The sequence below is a fragment of the Dicentrarchus labrax genome, unplaced genomic scaffold (genome assembly GCF_905237075.1).
Source record: "Dicentrarchus labrax unplaced genomic scaffold, dlabrax2021, whole genome shotgun sequence".
Taxonomy (NCBI): Eukaryota; Metazoa; Chordata; class Actinopteri; family Moronidae; genus Dicentrarchus; species Dicentrarchus labrax.
In genome coordinates this window covers 18001708-18024958 of record NW_026136703.1, presented here as the reverse complement: position 1 = coordinate 18024958, position 23251 = coordinate 18001708, and the positions used below count along the sequence as shown (strand labels likewise).

Genomic DNA, 23251 nt, shown 5'->3' with positions numbered 1-23251 from the left:
GAAATAGATTAACATCTACTAGATTGATTGGCACAAGAGTTCATACAGACATTCATGGTTCCCAGATGCTGAATCCTACTGACTTTGGTGATCATATAATACAATCATCCGGTCAAAGTCTTAGCTAATTATTTTCCAGTACTTTGGAAATGATGGTAAACATTATACCTGCTAAATGACATGTTAGCATTTAGCTTCCAAGCATGTCTAACACAGCCTCACAGAGCCACTAGTGTAGTTGACTGTGATGTTTTCTGCATTTAAAGGAGTTCTCATATATTGTGGCTTAATAATTATAATATATACTAATTAACTCTTATACAGGAAAGATGATATTCGGAACCTTAGTTTAATAGGACCTAAAAGTTACTCATGTGCTCTGCTAACACACATAAAACACAACCTAGGAGGGTAACTCATTTCTGAAAGTAAGGACTGGGAGCACCCAGGATAAAGCATGGCTGTAATGACTCTGGATCGGAGCCTCTGGATCCTCTCCCATCCTGTCAAATCTCAGTTCCCATCTGCATATTCTAGCATAATATATTTTCTCCATCTATCCCCCAAGACTGAAACAATCAATGCTACTTAAAATCGCCCTGTCTGCTTGTCTGACCATCACTGCCTGCTCTATAACGTCCCCTGCAGTCCCCAGCCTCGCAGACAGAGGGGGACAAACACAAGGCTGTGTGGATGGAGAGTTGGTGAGTCATACAGTGACACCGTCACGTACAGACTCAAACAGCTCAAAACAAGGCCTGGTCTAACTCGGCCACAGGCCTTTATTAGCACTAAGTGCTAGGCCTCTTCACACTGATTTGTGATATTAAAAAAGAATTCCTACCGACATTAGCTGAGAATCCATTTGGGCGTGTTTTTTACTGGGCTGGTATACTTCCTGGTTTATCGACTGTGTGATCTCACCTTCTTTCCGCCCATTGCATGTTGTTTTGCTCTGTGCATTTACAATATGCAGTCTATAGCCTCGTGTCCATACTGCTGTATTAATGTGGTCCTGGCTCTCTCCGCGGTGCTGAAACACAAGCAGGTCGCTGTCCGTGGTGCTGATCCTGGATCAGACAATTAGACAGAGACAATTTATTCATTTCTTTGTAAATTAAAGGCTCTCCAAGCTGACTTCATACATGACCTTATCAATACAAGCATAATGTATTTCCACTATCTAGATACCTTTGCTTGATATAACACAGATTTTATGTCAACAATCTGTTTGAGATGGGGTTACCAAACACAATTCTGATTTTACTCACACATTTTCACTCTAATTTCAAAGTTTTAATCTTCTTAATTTCTGCAGCTATAAAACAAAGTGAAACTGGCATAAATGAATAAATCTGCCTTGGCCTTGGAGATATCTGGCACTGACAGTATACTTTGCTGTGGCTGAAACATTGACAACAATCATTTGGAAATAAAACGGGGCTCTGCTTAGGTTACATTTTTCTTTCTATTTCTATTTACTTTAATGCGATCTGTGGCTCAGGGATCATCAATATTTTTTACTTCCAGGTTTCTTCGATATTTGATATTATATATGATTAAATTGTGACCGCACACGTGAATATTAGGATTAGATTGCCAGTGCAGGGGTCTTAATTTTTAGTTTTGGAAGAAGCAATTGTGGTCAATTTCACATCGTTGCAATAATCCAGGATAAAATACTTTTAAAAATTATTTATATATATATTTTCTTTTAGAGGAAGTCCTTTTTTTATAGCTTATTTTTCTGGCACTCAACCACTAGGAAGTGTATGAACGAAAGAAATTCATGTGTGGACAGAAAAGGGAGAGGGCATAGCACCTCCCACGTCCTATCTGCGAGAGAGGGAGAAAGGGAGCGAGAGAAAGAGAGCGAGAGAGAGTCTGCTGTGGTGGTGTTGGAAATCGGACGACATGAGCTCTACATGAACCGTGTAAAATGCTTTAAGACGCTTCCGGCGTTTGTCTTTCATCCGTCTAAACCAAGGACGAGCCTGAAGCGGAGCTATACTTCACGACCAGGTATGGAGATGCTGCTCATCCCCGCATCTTTACATGGAGGTTAAATGTTGGTATTCAGTGGCGTAACCGCGGTGCTTCTGCGAGGCTGACTGTTGAGCGCGCACTGTGCCTGCTGTTCACGGCCAAAAACGGGACAGCAGACCTCATTTTCTTTATGTATCTGCTGACTGTTGGTTTGATTTTATCCTTTCAGATTTGTGTTTGATACCCTCGGTCGTGTGAAATGTATGTAGCTTATGCCCGCACAGCCATATTGGCAGTCAGCAGGAGAGGAAAAGAGAGAGAGAGTGAGGGCAGAGATATGAGGGTGTTGGGTTTATCATATTGCTTTGAGGAGTAAAGGGAGGTGGAGGAGGGTGTGGGGGGGAGGAGGAGGGAGGGAGGGGAAGGGGGGTGTCGCTGCGACTGTGAAATGATGGCACCGCTGCGAGATGGCGATCCTCTGGTATTTATGAATGAACCAAGCGGAGTGGGGTGGTCTGTAATGGCGTTGCGCACCAATCTGCGGACCAACGGCAAGCCCCCTCCCGCTGCCACCCCTTCCTGGCTACAGCGGAGGCGGAGATGCACGTCAACATTAAGTCTATACACTAAAAATGACGCCAGCGTGACGCATAAAGCCCGATTTCTGTGGCAAATGCCATGGTTAATCCTCCATCTGGATTTCTCCATGTCTCCTCCTCCGTGCCCTGGTGTGCTGTTTGTTGTGAGTCTCGAGAACTGAGGAGAGCCATCGTGACATGCAAAGGCAGTTGTGAATCATTCAGGCCTCCTCTATATATGTGTGAATATGTATGTGACTCAACTTCCTGTATGCATTGAACACTGGCACTCATGGGTGTGTGTGTGTGTGTGTGTGGGTTGCAGGGTTTGAGAGAAAGGAGAGAGGAGAGAAGAGAGAGGAGAGATGTATGACTGTAAATCCTGTGATTAAGCTTTAAAGTGTGTGGTTGGGAGTAGCATAGGGATGCAGATGTTAAAGCATGCATGTGTTGGTTGAGGATGGAGGATAAGTGGAAGCGTGGGGGAGTGTCAGTGTCCTGCCTGTCTGTTTGTCTGTCTTGAATGGCCACAGTACGGTTGCATAAGAAAATTTCTCTCTGCTAAGCCAGGACAAAGAAATGACTCAATACACGGTAACAAGGAGAAACACAGAAAGAGGAGGTGATGCTGACGTTTCTGAGTACGGATGCTGATGATTGATTGGAGTGTTTTTATTTTTTTATTTTTATTTTTTAGTTAAGGCCCATTAAAGCACACTACACAAAGCTGTGTGAGATCTGGATGACCAGATGTTGAGAAAGGTGTTAATTTCTTAGGGGACATCTCTTATGTCTGCAGATAAACTGGGCAGCTCCTAACACAAAAAGTCTTCTGCAATTATCAAGATCAGGACCGGTCGAAAATGTGTTTTTTGTGCCTTCAGAGAATGAAAAAACATTAACTGGTGTCTTTTGGGTGCAGTTTCTGAGCTATTTATGTTCTTAATTTCTATAAATGTTCATTAATTAACCATGCATACATACAAAATCTAAGTGGCTATATAGGATATACAATAAAGTTTTACCCAGGGTTACCATGGTGTAACAGTAATTGTTTTCCCTCATTTATCCTTCTCTATTAATCATAATAAAGTTAATCGTATTGCACATTTCAAAATCAGTGATTACAAAGTACTATACAAAAAGCAAACATAAAACAATAAAAGATCATAGGAATGACCAAGTTAAAAGAGAACAAATTACGTCAAATTAGAACAAATTAAGGAGAATAAAATACCAATATATTTGTAAAAATATACACAAATATACATATTGGCTCACAGTGAGGCAGTAGGCCAGAACATGCCCATGACTTGAAGGTTTCTGCCTGATAAAATGTCGTAGAGAAATACATTCTTAAAAGCGTTTGTCAAGCAATTTTTATTTGATGTTTAAAATGAAGTTGTTTTGTTGGACGGCTGCCATTTGCATTGAGTGAAACTGTGTGAATTTGACGCGGGTTGTTGCTCAGGTGGAAGATGCATGCTCAGTGAACTGTTCCTGAATAAATAAAGGTAAAATATTTGTAAAATGTATTTACACTATAGGAGTCTTTTTTCAGTTGTATATACGTATTTGTGTTTTTACTCCTCCAACTACCAGATATGGTATCTTTATTTTAAAGTAATTGGTACTTCAGGAAGCTAATTTAATTAGGTTTCAGATATGTTGAGAGAAGCATAGAGTTTTGACCATGCTCCATCTAGCTTGTACTCCTGCATATATTAGTGTTTTTTTGGCCCAGATTTCCCCAGACTCTAGGTTGAGAACTACAGTTGTAAAATAATCATTGTTTCATTCAGTTTAATCCCAAAAGCACAAAACAAAAATGGATACTCCTCTCATACTGAGCTTACCTCCATAATGTTTCTTTGAGCCTCATCTTCCCCTGGTTATGTTTTATTGATAAAAAAAAAAAAAAAAAAAAAGTTAACTGCTGTCTTCTGATGATGTTTAAGTCTGTCTGTTGCTTTGACAGCACAAATCTACTCAAGTGCACCCTCACTGTTGAGCACTTCTGAGCTATTTATAACTCTATACTGCATAACGTCTGCTTTAATACTGGACCAGATCAATGCTAAAGTGTTTTAGTTGTTCTGACAGCATCAGCTCATTTGAAAGGTCTACACAGTCTTCATTATACTTGGCATTAGGCAGGATTTTCTTGGTCTTGTGCAAAACTAATCGAAGGCCAGGATGGCTGTTCTGGTCAATAATGCACACTGTGACCTCTGAGTTGCCGCGTTTTATTTCACATTTTATTCAAATATCAGCTGTTCATTTAATGTAAAAAAAACCCACCCATCTTTAAATCTGTTTCAAGAAATTATGAGAACTGAGAGAAAATTTAAAGGTATTTTGCGGTTGAAGATAACCGTCAGTCTCATATAATCCCAGTTGCATCATGGGAACGTCACAAGCAGTCTGGAGCCGGGATTCCCATGTTGCCTCTGCTTTTACCCATCTGCGTCGTTATCAGTCGTGGATCAACTGGTATTATAAAAAAGCTGTGCCTGGTTGAGCTTGCCTGTAGAAACCAATGGAGTCAATCCAAAACTACCATCCCTGTCACCATCTGTCACTGCAGGCAGGTTTTTGCAACACACTACACCAGTCTGTAATTAGTGCTTCAGTCAGGTTGGGGCCTTCAAAGCTTCTAAGAATAGACATTCTTTAAAAAAACATTTTTTGAATACATTAAGCAGACTTGAAAACAAACATGATTTCTCTATTACCGTTGCTGGAAATTGAATTTCTTTACTCATTCTTGGCCTAATTCTGGTCTTAATAGCCAGGTGCCACTGTGTTTCCCAGATTGCCAGGCCGTGGTATTAGCAGGGTCTTATGGAGAAGCCAGACGGAGCAACCCAGGGATCCCCAGGTCAAGCTAATGCTCAGTACTAATAAACACTGAAAAGACTAATTACACGGCTGTCTTGCATCCAGTCCTGTGGAAAAAATGCTGCATAGAATCAGCGTGATTATGGTTGCAGGTTATGATTACCGATCTGCCTGAGGGGGAAATGTTTTCCTAAACTCCTATTGAAAGTGTGCACTTACTATATATCTTCATTTAGACTAATTAAGGACCAGATGCAGGTAGAGAGATGTTTTTAAATGCAGACTCTAACACAGCTGCTTTTTAGTTTATAGCAGAGGAAAGCTTGCTTATGGAAAACATACATCAGTGGAAGGCATTAAAAATGTTTTTCTGTTTTAATATTTTGTTCTGCAACAGCCATTCAATGTGTTTACATTCTGTATCACCCTATATAGTAGTTTTCATCGTTTGTGGCGGAGTCCACCACCCTGTATTCAAACTGCCTACCTATGCATACTATTTGTGTTTTTTTGGTTGAACATAAATATTCGTTGCTCCTCTGTTGTTCTGACGAAGTTGCTGCTCAAAGAGTTTTTGCTGTAGTATTACACTGCACCTGCTGTTACAACTTGCCAAATCAAGGATTAAGGATTAAAACTTCAACTAAGAAATGCTCATCATCCAGGCTGTTTTGCTTACCGCAATTTGCGATAATCCACTGCAGTTTATGTGGTGAAAACCCCACTCTTACAACCCCAAGCCGAAACATCTGCACTGTGCTTGGATTGAATAAATTGAAAAGTGCTTAATCTAATTTCACTATCGTTGTGTAATAGTAGTAATAAACTATTTGGGGGTGTTTTAATTTCTTTACAATCAGAATCATCCAAGGAAAGCCTAAACTGGCCACAGTTCACTGGTGGACTTTCAAAGTAGTGCTGAGGGGGAAATTCCTGTGGTTAATAGATGGATCTTCTGCTCCAAAACCTTCTGCTCTAAATTAAATATGATTCTGCAAGTCTCAATAGATGCATAAATGTCACCTTTATTGTTTGTGTGTCTGGCTCTGCTGATATTCCTGTGTCACAGTGAAAGTGTTGTGCATGCTGAGTCAAAGAGATGTGCATGGACTATCAGAGGGATTCAGCGTGCATCAGGAACTGCATGTAGTCTTACAGGGAGACCGCTGGTAACTTAAGTCCTGGGAATTGGGTCAATGCAGGGCAGGCCAGGAGCACAGAGGAGGTTAAGCTCAATGATTAGCTACTAAGCCAAGACCACAGTGCTGCAATCTCTTGTACAGTCTAACGCACAGACTCCATGCACGTACAGTGGAGTATGCTCAATCACAGCATAGATTGACACTGATGAGTAGTTTCAATTACAACCTTCAAACATCTCAAGCATGCCCACACAGGTATTGTTACATTTAGAAGTTTATATTTAAAATGTCGTCTTATTAACTTCAGAATCACTCAGAGGTGAAATTATGGTTTCTGTGTTCTGCACATTGATTGATTGATTAAGCTGGCAATGTTCTACAAAGAGGTCACTTATACATTTAGCTATAAAGGTGTAAACAAGTGTATTTAGTTTAAGAGTAATGTAAATTCTACTTCCATTGAAGTGCTTCTTTGCCTTCTTTCCGGGAGTTAGATAAGAAGTTTGATGCCATTCTGATGCCTGTCCATTAAATATGATGATGGAGACAGCAGCCAGTAAGCTTAGCATAGCACAAAGACTGGAAACAGCTAGCCTGGCTCTGGCCAGAAGTCACAAAATGTTCCTACCAGCACCTCAAAGGTTCACTAATTTAAGTGTTAATAAATTTAATATGTACAAAAACCTTGTAAATCTGAGATTTTGGGTTATGGGAGGACTTTTACTTCTTGGCTGAGTGCAGTGACTCCAAAAATTTCAAAAAAATTTCCACAAAAAAAGTCATTTTTACACATTGGTTTTTGTATGGATGAAACAAAGTTACAAGTGTTGTAACTTTGTTTCATCCAGTTGTAGTTTGTAGTGTAAGTTTGGAGGTGCTGGTCGGTGCTTGAGCTTTAGACAGAGTGAGGCCAGCTGGTTCCCAATTTCCAGTCTTTGTGCTATGCTAAGCTAACCAGCTGTTGGCTGTAGCTTACTGTACGCATAAAAGTGGTATCAATCTTCTCATCAAACTCTCGGCTAAAAACCTAATAAGCCTATTTCCCAAAATGTCAAACTATTCCTGGAGTTTCTGAAGAGCAGACATTTTGTAGGTTTTCACAACAGTGAAAGAACCAGAATTTAGATTTATTGATGGGATCTAAAACTTCAAAAGAATCAGTTTTTTAGCAGCCAATCATATAAAAAATATCTTTTCATATGCTTAAATATTCATCCCTTTATGTGTATCGACCATATTTAACATATTTCAAACAGCAAGTCACACTCCATATTCAGTGGAGAGGATCCATTATTCTGATGGATCTGGACATATTTTATAGATTTGGTTCTGATGGATATGAAAGGAATGTTTCCTTTCTTTGCATCATCACCCCCCACCCCCAATAGACACACACAGTGAGGCAGATGGGAAAATATGTGAAACTTCTGGAGAAACTTTTTCACATTCATAAATCTTAAATGAACTCCAGCAGATTATCAACGGTTTTAAAATAAGAACATGTGAAGTGTTTTCTTTGGGCTTTCCATTTGTGTGTTTTCTTAGCAGGTGTGAACCTAGAGAAGCAGCAGCGTGACTGAAAGTGAGAAACTGAATCAAAATTTATAAATTGAACCTCCACAGTCTAATGAAAACACCCAGGTCTAAAAATTGCTCCTGCTAAAAATGCAGATTCATTCCTCTGGTAAAACACGCACATACACACACTTGAAAAAGTCTGAGCTGATGTGTGCCCAGGGAACAGGGAATCTTCTGCTTGACAGCACAGAGACACATCACACACACACGTTCACACACTATCTGATAGTGTGGCAGCTAAAGAAACTTTGTGCAGGTTTCAGACATCATGATGAGCATGCACGTGACTGTCTTTGCGCACAGACGTGACCGGAAGAGGACAGAATATTTCTGAAAAAATCTGTTGATCCTGTAAAACACTCATCACCAAATAGCCGTGTATCCACAGCATTCCAGTATCCGCGGCTTGATTAAAACCCTTTCTCCACAAGATACCATGGGACCGCTTTGTGGGTGTCTATTTAATCACGCTCTTGATCTGTTGAATGGCATTGTGTTTGATGTTGGTTAATGCGCTTCCTTTGTGCCACTGCGTAAGTGGCTCTCTTGAGGAAAATTATGTGCATATTTTCGCTAAAGGTGACATTTCCTTGTTCGCTCTGTGAAATAAACGAGTGCAGAAGGCTGCGTTGCATCTATTTTGTGACTGAGAGGAGAGCAGGCCTGTTTGGTCTGTGCCAAAGCTATCTGCTAATGGAATTTGGCTGCACTGCCACAGATGCATTTATAGTATACCATTAATTCATTAAGGAACTGCAGTCCTCTCTTTTCAAATAAAACAAGAGACGAGGAGGGGGAAAGGGAGAGAGACAGCTTGCATTTGGGAGGAGTGTCATTAATCTCAGAGGCCTGGTGTCAAGGACAAATGGTGAAGGAGCGGAAGTACAGTGTGTATCTGTGCTTTCATGTGTATGCGTGTCATTGTGAGGTCGCACCTGTGTGTGCAGTTATAGCTGCTGACAGAGGGAGGGAGGCGGCTAATTTTAGTTCAGGTGAAAGAAAGGAGGGAGCGGAGGAAGGTTTTGATGAGCAGGATCGTTGTCGGGGAGCTGAAATCCACATCCAAAAACAAACAGGCACCAAGCGAGGCAGGATGACAGACTGACAGGGCCCAGACAGACGAGCCCCATCGATCAAAACCACAGTGGCTTTAGTTTATTGATCATACAGCACAGAGACCTGGGGAGTGAGGGAGCAGGAGGCAGAGGAGAAACAAAAAAAGCTCAGGGAGTAGGTCAAAGAAAAACATTTTGTAGATGCGTAGATTAAGAGACAAGAGAGAGTAAGAGCTGCACAAGGACAATCACCCTTGCAGACATCATTTCTGTCTTTAAAAATAACACTGTTCTCACCAAGTTGCCGAGATTTGGGAACACAGCTACACTGCTAAAAATAAGTCAGACAGGACAAGAAATCCTGTTTTGCCAAATTTCTTCCATAATCTGGCTAAACTGTTTTACATTTTATTACAGTCTGATTAACTGTGCGCTTGTGTTTCAGAATCTTTATCTCTGTTTTTGGTCACCACCAACTACTAACTAAACTAAACTAAACACATCACTATATTCACCAGCTAGTCGCTGACTGTTTGTCTGCCAGTTGGTGCTGAGATGATATATGTTGCCTTCTTGTCCACCCTAAAGTCTCCTTATCTGACTTACAAACACAAACACACATCTTGTCATGCACCATAGCTTGTTGAACGTACCACCAAACAAACAACAAAACAACATTCACCGGGGGAAGTGCACTGCTGACGTCAGTTTGCAGTCTACATAGGGAATGCAGCTGCTCACCTGCAGCAGATTGAACAGCATGTAAACATTAGATGCTGGTGTTCTCGTAACTCTTCAATATCACTAACAACATGCTCTCTGCCCATCATATGTGGGCTACAAAGCATGTTTGTTTACTTTGTCTCTCGTTCCCTGTGGTGTAACAGACACACCGGCACGCCGCTCCAGCTGGATGAAAAGATGAAAAGGAGCATTTCTGAAATTTCCCCAAAGACCCTTTTTCTTGCTTTTAATAATAAAAACTATAGCCTTCTATACTCATACATGTATACTGACAAAAAGGGATGACTAAATGTGATTTATGTTGGACTTCTGTCTGAAAACCTGATTTGGCTTAATAAAACCATGTTAGTGTATTGTTGGTGCTCGTGTCTGTGTCTTAGCTGAAGCAGAAATCTGTGTTCAGCTGGCAGCTCAAAACACAAAGTTGTTGAAGGCCAAGACTTAAAGGCAACATTGATGTTGCTTTTCATAACTAATCCTTTTGACCCTCTTGATTTTTTCACATTCAAATTCACATTGAAAATGATCCATCTGTCATTATTTCAAAGAGAAAAACGTTGAACAGTTAGAAGTTTAAAGCAGATAAAAGTATTGTTATTACAATGTGACAACAATGTGGAGGGTTTTTATTTCATAGTGATTAACCTTTAAAGAATTATTGCCTGAATCTGAAGCTCCCTTTGGCGTTACAGAGCTTTATAATGAATTTCAGCTCATTGTTTAGGTGTCCAGCCTGCAACTTTTCTGTTCTGGTTCACTCTCACAGCTTTCATTGTTTGTAGCCACAGCAGGCAGTTTTCAGTGAAATACCACCTAAAACCCACACTACATACCTGCTCAGCACCAAACAGCAGACAGAAACAGTTAGAAACTAACTTCTGTAAATAGTGGAGCTAAATAATCAGTTATTTTTCTTTCTCAGTAGATGGTAGAGATCAAAAACAGAGCTAAAAGACTGAATACTGAACTTACATCCATCAGGTGGCCAGGAACGTGACTGAATAGTTATGCTGCTCCATTACTGTGTTAGGGACGTGTAAATAAGCAAGTGTTTGCCAACAAATTTGTCATATCAATTTGAACAGTGATGATGTGCCCATGTTGTCTTCACAACTAGTTTCTGCTACCCTTAAGCGGCCAAAACAACTGTTATCGCAGGTGTTAGCATTTATGTCAGAATTTATGCTTCAAGCTCGCTGGAAATTCTTGTTGACAGGCAAAATTTAGGCAGTATCCTTCACTATCTCAGAAAAAATGCAGAGTGCGTCGTCACCCTGAGGCACAGGAGAGCCATTAAACAATTAATCTGCTTTGTCAGATCAGAGTAAAACAGTCTGCAGCCATATGAGCAGAAGACACAGGCTCACCTGCAAATTAAACTGTGTTTCTGTGTTCAGCATGAATATAAAACACTTTTATATGTCACCCTGTCTTACATCTATAGATTGACTATAAAACTCAAGAGGCACTCCCTGAAACCTCATTTATTTTGAACTCCTTGACTGATATTATCTAGGACCCAGCAATGCAATTACAGGGGCCCTGCCATCAATAGTGGGTTCCAGCAGTGCAAGCATGACAGAAATCCACTTATTCCATCTGGTATTGATGTCAATTTACTGTTTCATTACAGCAAGAGCTTAGAGAGCAGCACATGATCACAACTGAATGAGTATCTTATTATGGGACCTTAAAGCAAGTTTAGAACCACAGTGGATAAATAATGCAACAGATACAATGCGTAATCATGCACAGACGCTCAGCAGACACACAAGCACTTGCAAAGATAGCAATAGATTAGGTGTGAGGACATTGTTCTGATGCATATGTATGAGTTGCAGCAGGTAATATTGAGAGAGTCCTTCAGTGTGCACTGTCGCTGCTGAATACAAACCAGGTATAGTTTTCAAATTCTTTATTTTTATCGGTATACTCTTTTACTACTTTACGTGTAAATATTATATTATACAATTTTGTTGTGCTTTACTTGAGCATTTCCATTTTATGCTACTTTTTACTTCTACTCCACAGCATTTCACAGGGAAATATTGTACTTTTGCTCCACTATACAGTATTTATCTGACGATTTTAGTTACTAGTTACTTTTCAGATTAAAAGTTTACACAAAAAACCTCAAGTGAATTTCTAGAAATTATATATTGTTAAGGGTTGAACTACCAAATAGTAATTTATGGTAGATAAAATTAGCTCCACCTCAACCAACTATATTAATAGTAATGCTAGGGTCCATCCTGTGCTTTATGAGTACTTTTACTTTTGATATTAATTTTCTTGTTGCTAATATATTTATATTTTTACAAAATTTTTGAATGCAGGGCTTCTAAATGACTTCCTTTGAATCTGCAGTAAGTTATTTTTTTGGCCACTTTATGGCAGCTCACCTAGCTGGAATAACAATACTGACATATGGCCCTTTTGCTCGTGCAGATATACGGAGAAACATAAGCATTCATTTGTAGTTGAGTTTATGGCCAAATGGTGAATTTAAGTTCAATATTCATCCTAATTTTAGCTCGGTTTTGTTCTCCATGAACCCCTGAAGGAAAACTCCTGAAGGAAATGCTGCTAGAAATGAGGCTATGAGAGCGGTGACACTGAACCAAAACAGTAAAGTTGCTGTAAAACCAAAACGATGGCCAATGTTAATAGACATTTTTTAGAAATTTACATTTATATTTTTTACTTTTTACATTTTGTCAGTTTTTTCATACATACATTCAATTTATGTACACATTATCACACACACACACACACATGCAATCTAGTGGAATCCAATGCAGAAGTCCTGAAGTTTTGTGAGGATAATAATGTTCTGTCGTTGTGTGTGGTGTTGATTCAACTCTGTAGCTTTTTAGCTGTTGTTTGAGGTTTTGTTATATTGGATTGCGTTGTATTATACATGAGTTCATGTTATTGTTATTGTTGTTCTCCTATGCTGCAAGAACTCTCTGTCTCTTGCAGGGTTTACTGCAGTTGCTAAAGTTGATAAATGAGGAAACGCTAGAATGTTTTTGGGGTTGAAACTGAGAAACTGTGACTCTGCGAACAATATTGATTAGGGAAATGTCTGCGTCAGGTGAAACACTTGGAGCCTCACCAACCTCATCCTCTCTAATTTGTACTCTGGCTCACAGTCAGACCACGAGGATAGTTGAGTGCTTTCACACCCACTGGCCTGAGGTCGAGTCCCACCAGCACTTCCCTTCCTGTTCCCCCATCTGCTTTGTATCTGCTGACTGATCACTTGCTAAAAAATTCCACTTTGCTAAAATTATCCTCTTTTCCCCACCCCTCACCCTGCTCCCTCCCTATGCTCCAACACTCAACATCGTAGGTGTAACACTGTCTTAAGCCTGAGGGGGGCAGAATGCCGGAGCAGAGCAACGACTATCGTGTGGTGGTGTTCGGGGCAGGGGGAGTAGGGAAGAGCTCCCTGGTCCTGCGCTTCGTGAAGGGCACCTTTAGGGACACCTACATCCCTACAGTGGAGGACACCTACCGCCAGGTGATCAGCTGCGATAAGAGCGTGTGCACCCTCCAGATCACCGACACCACAGGGAGCCACCAGTTCCCGGCCATGCAGCGCCTGTCCATCTCTAAAGGCCATGCCTTCATCCTGGTCTACTCCATCACGAGCAAACAGTCCCTGGAGGAGCTCAAACCCATTTACCAACAGGTGGGGAGTGATGCTGTGTGTGTTTGTTGATGGCTGTGGTTGACTGTAGGTGAGTGTGTACTATAAAGAGGGAGGCTGGTGTTAAAGTTGAGTGTATGAGTGAATTTATATGTGTTTGGGGTCTACATGTCTACAATATAGAGGTGCCTAAGTACTGACATCACCTTCAGGTTAGCATCTGTTCCACTAGTTTTTGTAACTTAATGGAATATTTCATTTTGTCTGTTTCTGATATAAGCCTGGGGTTTTACTTACCATATCCTAAGAAAATTGGAATCCAGCATAATAAAAAATTAAAACCTTTGTCATTATAGCTAACTTAAATAATTACTTTTAGAGCATACAAACAACTATAGCTCCCATGATAATTTATGAGCGCAGCACAGGTTCTTAAATTATCGTAACTTTTCATCCATATCCATTTTTCCAACTTTCAATCTCTGCCATGGTGTGTTGCTGTTACCACAAACATGTTTGAACTAACTGCGAACCCTTGACTCTTGCATGGACGCGCCTCTTTTGTCAAGCCGTGACATTAAACTTTGAAGGTCCGTGGGCTCACTGGAAATATTGAAAAACTGAATACTGAATAAACACTGAAAAATGTATTTAATAAACAATTATATAAAAGCTTTCTTTTTTAAAACTACAGTTTTTATTCAGACTTATGGAGTGAAACACACAACTTTTTGTTGAGTAAGGCTTTGTTCAAAGGCTGTATTTTTAATTATGTTATTACAAATATCAGTGTGATTATGAATGAGCTTTTCTTACTCTGGAACAGAACCAGAAGGTTGTGGTTTCACTTTGGCTCTCTATATATGAATTGATTGAAGAAGACTGACTTCTTCCAGTAAACTGTATACAGGAAAACACCCACAATGTTGTCCAGAAACTGGTTTTATGTCAAAGTAAGTCTTTTTTCTTTTGGGCAATAAGATACCATATAAGATATAGTTGGATGAAATATTTCTCTCTAAATAAGGAACGCTACACAAAGACACTGCAGCAAAAATATAAAAACATCTGTGCTAATGGGTGCATTGACAGTTCAAATAAAGTTCCAGCAAGATACTGACTGGATTTTTCTCTGTTGCTGAGTATTTACTAAATTAATATGTATATATATATTAATTTTGTATTTTGCCTTATGGATCAGTAATAAAATATTAAATATATATATATAATAAGCCTATATATAGGCTACCAGCCAATTGCCTTATTAGTTTATCTACAACCCATTAACAAGTCATTTAATAGTGTTAATAATGTAATTTGATACAAGTAGAAATAGGTAACTTATCAACATGTCATTAGACTTTACATGTATCGTAACCAAATCCAGACTGGAAATACAAATGATTAATCACTTCTATTGCACAATTCATGCATGAAGTGCAACACTAAGTGCTTTACAGAAAAGCAAGCAGTGTGTAAAAGTTGTGTCTCAAGATTTTGGGTCTGTAGATGAAGATGTCCTGTATTTTATCTTTTAGGCATATGTTCTATTTGGATGCCATACTTGGGGTTAAGATTAATAAGATTTATAATGTGAGCTGACCAGCCAGTACGTAACATTTTCCTCCTCCTCTGCAGGTCTTGGCCATTAAGGGCAATGTTGAGGCCATTCCCATCATGCTTGTGGGCAACAAGAGCGATGAGACCCAGCGGGAGGTGGAGACCAAGGACGGGGAAGCCCAGGCCAACCAGTGGAAGTGCGCCTTCATGGAGACATCGGCCAAGACCAACCACAACGTCACTGAGCTCTTCCAGGAGCTCCTCAACCTGGACAAGAAGAGGAACATGAGCCTCAATATCGACGGCAAGCGCTCGGGGAAGCAGTCCCGCGCAGAGAGACTGAAGGGCAAATGCAGCGTGATGTAAAAATCCAGGAGAGGAGGAGGTGGGGGAGGTGGAGGCGAGAGAGAGGGGGGAGGAAATACAGAGGAAAGGAGGAAGAGAAGGAAGACGAGAGAGAGGAGAGACTCACTAAACGTATCACTCAGAGCAAAACGTCCAGAAGGCAACAGGAATCTCATCATCCACATCCTCCTCCGTTTGACTGGTGCATTCACAAACACAACTCAGCTGTTATTTTGAAAACATACAGGATTTCAGTTTGGAGCTTTACATCCATGTGCATTCTACTATAAGGAGAGATGAGGGGCACTGATGCAGAAGCAAATTAAAAATGAGAAGAGTGCGTCATAGTCGGAAAACAGCGTGGGTGTGGACTTTTGTATCATCCAAGTGCCACAGAACCAAGACGTCGGACTGCAATAAAGACCACAGACTGCAGCACCCCTTGAAAAAACACTAAAGGTTTCTGATCTACACAAAACATTTAGTGTCCTCTCTCACTTCTACACCTGCCTTTCCCTGCTCAGCTCACTCCTTAACTCCCCACCTCATCATCCCAGCACCCTCATCCTTTGCATACTATAACAAATATAAAGAAATGTAATGTATATGTAACAGAGTCAACACAGTTAGTTAAGCTCACTCATCTGGTAGAAACACTATTTTAAGAGACTGAGGTGTCCGTCATGCTAGAAAGCACAGGACCCCCTGAAGGTTTGAGACTGCTAGCATGAACGGCACGTGTTACAGCAGCAAAACGTATGACACTCCTGAGGACACTGATGTAAATAAACATGGGATATTTAAATATATTCCATCTAGTCTACACATGCCCTGCCCAAACTAGTATATCAGCCACAGGAATATGGTGAGGTTTGACGCATTAAAGCTTAAATTCGTGGCTAGAGGACAAATCTTATCATCTTCTCATCCTAACCATCCCTCCTGAAAGATAAAAAAGACCGTACTTTTCCTTTATCAACCTGTCATAATGTTAAAAACTCATCTGCAGACTCTCTAAATGTCCTCATCTGAAGTGGAGAAGCATCCAGCGGCAGGGTATGCACACACACGCTACTGATACGACGCAACAATCCTTTTAAGACTCATCTACTGTAGAATAACTCTGGATGAAAAGAAAGCTGGACTCTCATCAAAGTACGAATCAGAAATACAAGTCTGCCTTGTCTATGAGGATGATACACTTGGATAATCATTGCCAAGCTGGTAAGACAGAAAGCGAACTGGGAGGATTTTTGGTTCTGAGGTTGGTCAGTTTGCTTTGGCACTTTTCATGTGAAGGTTTCTCCTCTTTTGCCTTTCTTTTTCTTGTTGGTTTGTGTTATGATGCTCTTTAAATTCATGTAAAAGTTTAAAAAAAAAAACCCTCCTTAAACAAAAAGCACACAGAGAAAGATAAATAAAATAAGGGATGGATGTAAAATTTCTCCATGCTGATTATTCAGTGCGACCTGTATTGGTAATTCTGTTTCCTCTTTGGTTGGTTTGGTCACATTACCTCTCATACACTAATGCAGGCATCGGTAAACAGGAAACAGAATGGGTCACACACATAAACACACACACACACACACTGCATGCGCGCAAATGCATTCATGCAAGCGTCAAAACAAAAAAGTCAATCTGTGTAACACTGTTGACGGATTACATGAAGACAAACAGAGGCTCATTCAGCCTAAATGCCCTCACATTGCACTTTATATCATAAACACACTCACACGCACACACACAACTGTAATTTGTCCTTTTTTTTGCCTATATTATGTATTAATGATCTCCGCTTAATACAGAAAATCCTCTTGGAGCCATTAAATAGCTCTACTGTATGTCCAAAGTGCATGTATACACCTTTTTTTTTCACACAGGAGCTCTGAATATTGTCCACAGTGTACACAGGACAGCCAAAAGCACAATACTTTTTTACCAACATATCTATTTGTACATTTTTTTTGTCTTTCTTTTTTGTATATTGTTTTCTTTTTTTGTCTTCTTTGTTCAATTTTCATCTTTAACATTCATTCACCAGTCCTGAACATGAAGGAACAATCGCATCATGATCTAACTCTCCGTCTCGATGTAGATGTAACGTGTTTTCTTTGTCCAGTACATGGCACAATGAGGTTGTGGTTCTGCTGAACAACAGGGTATCGTGAGGTTAGCCGTGGCCGTGAAGCATGTAAATGTGACGTCACTCCACAGGATTCGTAGCTCGTAGAAAGCAGAAGAGAGTCAGATTATTTGTCTACTTTTCTCCATCTCTCAGGCGGTTTTAACAACAATTTGGGTTGAGGATAATCTGCTCCTGTACTGTTAAACCCAAAGATACAGATGATGCCCCTTTTAACTGTGTGTCCATCTCTCTGGAAAAAAAAAGAAAAAGCACAGCAACTGTTTTCATCCGTCTCCTTCTCTGTCTTTATGTGTGCAGCAGAATCAACAACTGGGCACTTTAGGGTGACATTTTACTTGAAGACTTGCTTATTAATCAGCAATGCCTCATTTATAAGCACCATGTAGAATGTCCCTCCTGCATTATTCACGCCCCCCCTACATAAGAACTATTTCAAATGTGTAGTTATTGTAAATAAGCATATGGTAGTTGAATGAAATGTTCATAAGAGCTTCAAGTAAGATGTTACCCATGTAAAGAAAACTGTACCCGCTGTCTTTCTGGGAATAAGTCCTTTGTAACCAGGAAATGTTGTTACAGTAGGAGGTTCAATGTTGCTATGTACTGTAATATACAGCTTGATAATGATATATTGTATTTGACACATCCACTCTTCAGATTTATCAATCAGATAATACTAGCAAAATGTGAATATGTAACTAAAGGTTCCACTCCATGGCTGTTACGTTTTTTATTTTGAAAGCTGAATGAATCCGTTGTTATCGATGTGTTGTACTTTGCACTAATGTGAGGTCCTGTTAAAATCAAAAAATTTGCATTGTAAACGTACCCTTTACCTGTTAGATGCCAGGGATGCTCACTCGTACTATCATTTTCTTTTTATCATCAATTAATATTTTTTTTAAAACAAATTGTATTTGAAATTTGTCTAGGTTTGTTTTAGCCAATTAAGATACTAGAACGATGGAATGATTTCTGTCATGTACCTACCTGTTGTGTCCATCTAAAGGTCAAAAAGCTTAAAGAAAACAAAACTAAAGCTGGAACAACTATCAGACAGTACCGGTCTGATCTGATGTGTAGCTACCGGCAGTGGTGATGCACACCCTGCATAAATATCAGCTTGACACCTCTGGATGCTTCACGCAAACGCCAGATTGCGAGCGCATGTTTGTGCAATCTGTTGTTCTGCTGACGTCTATTGGAGACGTTGTTGTTCATGTTTCTGCGTGGAATATGATACAGCAGGGAGGGAAAAAACAATGAGACAGCGTGCGAGAGCAGTATGGACAACAAGCTGGAGTAAGAGAGGGAGCTGTGTTATTAATAGAAATAGTGTGAAAATATGGAGTGAAGCTGCACTGATCGCGGCCTGTTTAGGATTAGAATGTGCTTGCATGTGGGGAGGCGTGCATGGGAAGTGTGTGAGCATTAGTTGAGTTTCTGGGCTGTGTGAGTTAAATGCTGGCATGAATCAGGACAGACACCTCTGCCCCCGTCCTCCCATGGCTTGTCTCATCTCATTTGTCAATGGAGCATATTCATTGCTGCTGCCTGCGCCTGTGTGTGTGTGTGTGTGTGTGTGTGTGTGTGTGTGTGTGTGTGTGACCATGAGTGCATCCATGTATGTGCGCAATCAGCCACCTATTTGCATTCCTTCACTCTGGCCTGCATGGATGTGTGTGTGCATGTTTGTGTGCTGTTGTTGTACCATCTTATATGAAATGTCTGTCAGTTATTTGAAGCTTTCCTGTGGAGAATGCCTACACATTTCTGCATGAGTCATCCCGCACTGCTCAAACACACCCGTATACACATACAAACACACACACACACAGGCTCATAAAACAGGCATGGAGGCAAAATAGACAGACTGCATGCCCTTAGCTGCACACACACACACACACACACACACACACACACACACACACTTATACACACACACGTTACATTCACACAGGCCTTGTCAGTGAAGTCTCGTTGGCTCACTGGCTGTTTTTCTGCTCTGCGCTGTTGTACAGGCACCACTGTCAGCATTACTTCTCCATAAATCAGCTGTCTGCCCCCGGAAATCTTGAGTCTCTTTCACATTCATCCCCCTATTTTTTTTTATTATTTTTTTTGTGTGTGTGTGTGCGTGTTTTTGTGAGTCGGTTGCACTTGAACAGACTGAAAGCCGACCATGGTCACATCTGATTGTAGATAGCTGTAAATAGTGTTCAAAGGACTTAATATTTCAGACATGAGAGAGTGCAGAGGAAAGGATGCTGTGGTGGGAAGGTGCCGTCACCTGAGTTTTCTTCAGAGGAGACTTTATGTCAACTTCATCAGCTGTCATAAAGTTGTTTAAACTTTGAGCTTTTTCCAAAGTATGCTATAATTTTCTCTGCAAGAAAAAGAGCTAATTGACTTCTAAAGAGGAAACTTTGGAGGCCCAAAGCATTCAATATTAGATTACTTAAATAAGATGACTAGATACAGACAAAAATAACTATGAAAATCTGGAATAATACAATAAATGTTTATTAATTTTAACCTGCTTCTTTTCACAATAACAGAGTTTATTACAGGTCATTTTCATTTAATTCAGTGTTGTTTATTTCCAAATGTAAATTTTATTTTGAACAGTTAATTTTATAACACCACTTTTCATCACCAAGTCTGTCAATCAGGACAAAACCAGTTGTGTGATAAGCTGTTAGTTTAATAAGACCAAGGCAGCAGCCAATCGCATAACAGAATGTGTTCCTTGTTTGTTTTGAAGAAAAGTGGCATTATAAAATAAACAACAACTGGGGGGGTGAAATAAAAACAGTCTTTGTGTTTTTTATTTTTATGTATTGTACGGTGTTCCTTGAGTGCCCAGAGAGGCACCTTTAAATAAATAAAATGTATTATAAGAACTAGGAAATAAAAATATGGAATTAAATAAAGAATGTCCTACAATGAAATTATGCAATTGTGAAAAGAAGCAAGATAAAAATCATTTTAAGACTTTGTTATTTTCGATTATTTCAGTTTTGTGGTTAAATTATATATTTTGTCTTTATGTAATTCGTGTGATACCTTATTTCATAATGTCATCTTTATTAATTTAATATTGAGCACTTTGGGTCCCCATAGAAACCTACATAGGGAGCACTTGTCCCAAAATTTAAATTAGAACCAGGTGATGATCACCTCACAGTGTTTACCATCAGTGAGATACTGACTGGTCATGTTGCTGAAGAGTCTTGTACAGCAGAGGAAGTGTGGTTCACATGTGTCCTTCCATAGCAGGATGGGAAACATGACGCCGTGATGCTGAAACAAAGGGCAGTCAGTAAAGTCTAAATAGACCGGAAAGGTTGTAAGGTATGTTCCATAAACTCATTTCCACCAACAAGGGCAGGTTACAGTCCTGTTGAGGCAGGCAGAAAATTAGTGTTGGAGGATGAGTGGAAAACTGACCCCGTTAACCTCTCCGGCTCACCCCTTTACATCTCGTCTGATCGCATCAGATCCTCACAAGCTGTTTTTTGCGGACGGGGCATAAAGTGGGGCATATAGACTTTGTGGGTAATGTAGTTTGGTACTATCCTGTCACTCTGGCCCTTCATTCCTGCATGGTCCCTATTGGTGTTCCAGCCAGCATGAGAACAAGGACACAAACTGTGAATCATCTTTGTATTTTTTAAATAAATTCCTCAGCAGCATTTACGGCTTCAGTTTTGCAAATGGTTCGTTTATTTTAAGCACTTATTGTTTTTTTTTTTGTGTAAATTATTCTATTGTTTTTTTTGTTTGTTTGTTTTTCTGTTGGGACTTTTTTATTTAACTAATTATGATGTATAGATATTTATTCTAGCAATAGTCTTCCTATTAAGATATACTGTGCTGATGCATCCTCTGAATAACTGAAAATAACATATATATATAGATGATAATAATAATCAAATCTGCAAAATGATTTTCCTAATAAAAATGTGAACTGAGGAGGGTTTCTCGTCTTTTTGATTTTTGGATGATTGGTCGGTCCACCAATTTGGTCCAAACTCAAACAACTATTTGATGTATTCTTATGAAATTTTTGAGACATTCATGGTTCCCAGAGGATGAATCCTCATGACTTTATGTGTTCCCTTGACTTTTCTTCTAATGCCACATTTGTTTGAGTCAAATCTCTCAACTACCGGATGGGTTGCCATGCCATTTGGTACGAACATCCATGTCCCCCTCAGGATGAATTACTGTCTTTCTCCCCTGACTTTTCTTCTAATGCCATACCGCCAACAAAATTTCAGTTTGTCCAATAGTATTTCAATTATACTAAATAACTGAAAAACTAAAGATATTCTCATCAGCCTCTGTTTAGTGCCAATTATCAAATGTTAGCATACTAACATTGGTGGAGGAAGTATTCAGATCCTTAAATAGAACCAGCATTACTGCAATATAAAAATACTCACAATGAAAGTCATGGATTGACAATTCCATGATAATTATATTATTGGATTATTATAACTGAAGTGTTGGTGGAATTTTACAGTTGTAAAGCTGTCAGACAAATGTGCAGTAAAAAGGAGGCTATTAGGCCATTAGGCTATAGGGCTGTGTAGTGGAGTAAAGGTATAAAGTTGTATAAAATATTCTCAAAGTAAAGTACAAGTACATCAAATATGTGCTTAAGTACAGTAGACCATGTACCTGCCATACACACCAACCCCTGCATGCTAACACCCTCACTGGAGAACATAGTAGGATGCTGGATCCAGTCTCCCACCTCTCTCCCTCCTCACATCTGCTTGGGGATGCTGTGCCCAGCGCGGTTGCTATGGAGACGGTGTGACGTTGACGACGGTTGTCGCATCAGAGTGTGGTCTGACCGTGGGGACAGAGATGCGTTACGACAGGCGCAGGTCTCCCAGGCTGCTGCTGGAGTACAACAACGCAGGAAGACAAAAAGAAAAACAACAACAACAAAAAACTCTCTCCCCTGAGGCCAGTGTGGCAACCCCTCTGCTGGATTTTAATGAGACCAGTCTCTTGTCCACACGCAGACACACACTTGTGCTTCTAGCCAACGAGGGGAAGTCTATGTATTGGGTCAAAGATACTCCTGCCAGCATGCACATGACAGCTCAGAGCAAAAGACAAAAAAAAAAAAAAAAGAAAAAGGTTTGTGTGGGTGGGTGGATGGGGGGTGCCACCTCTGTCAGCCTGAGAGCATCTTTTAGTTGTGACTCATGGGCTTCCACCGCTGATTTCTTAGAAAATGAAGAGCTCTGCTGTAATCCACTGTAACCACACTGCCTCTTCAACAAGACACACTCAAGAGGGAGGGAGGGAGGGATACAGGGAGAGAAATGGAAGACGAAAGAGAGACAAATGAAGGAGCTAAAAGGTGAGGAAATGAGGAGAAATGTATAGGCATACGCATAATTTCACACGTCAGTGGAAATGAGGCCAATGCGGTACTCTGTGGGAGTTATAAATAGCTCTCCTGTGGTTATAATAAGGAGCTAGAAAAAGGTTTCCATTGATGTGAAGCCATGGCTGCAGAAGTGCGCATGTTTGCATCAAAGCAGCTCTAAGACTGAATGTACCTACATCTCTGTCAGCATCAACAAGGTTTCATG

The 23251-nt window shown here is 40.1% G+C and overlaps 1 protein-coding gene across 1 annotated transcript; it reads left to right on the top strand.

Annotated features, from left to right (window-relative positions):
- Positions 1–1829: 1829 nt before the first annotated feature.
- Positions 1830–21608, top strand: diras1b (DIRAS family, GTP-binding RAS-like 1b). Its single transcript, XM_051383541.1, has 3 exons — positions 1830–2022; positions 13280–13621; positions 15218–21608. The coding sequence occupies exons 2-3, from the start codon at positions 13313–13315 to the stop codon at positions 15503–15505; spliced, it is 597 nt and encodes a 198-aa protein (XP_051239501.1). The 5' UTR covers positions 1830–2022; positions 13280–13312; the 3' UTR covers positions 15506–21608.
- The last annotated feature ends 1643 nt before the right edge of the window (positions 21609–23251 follow it).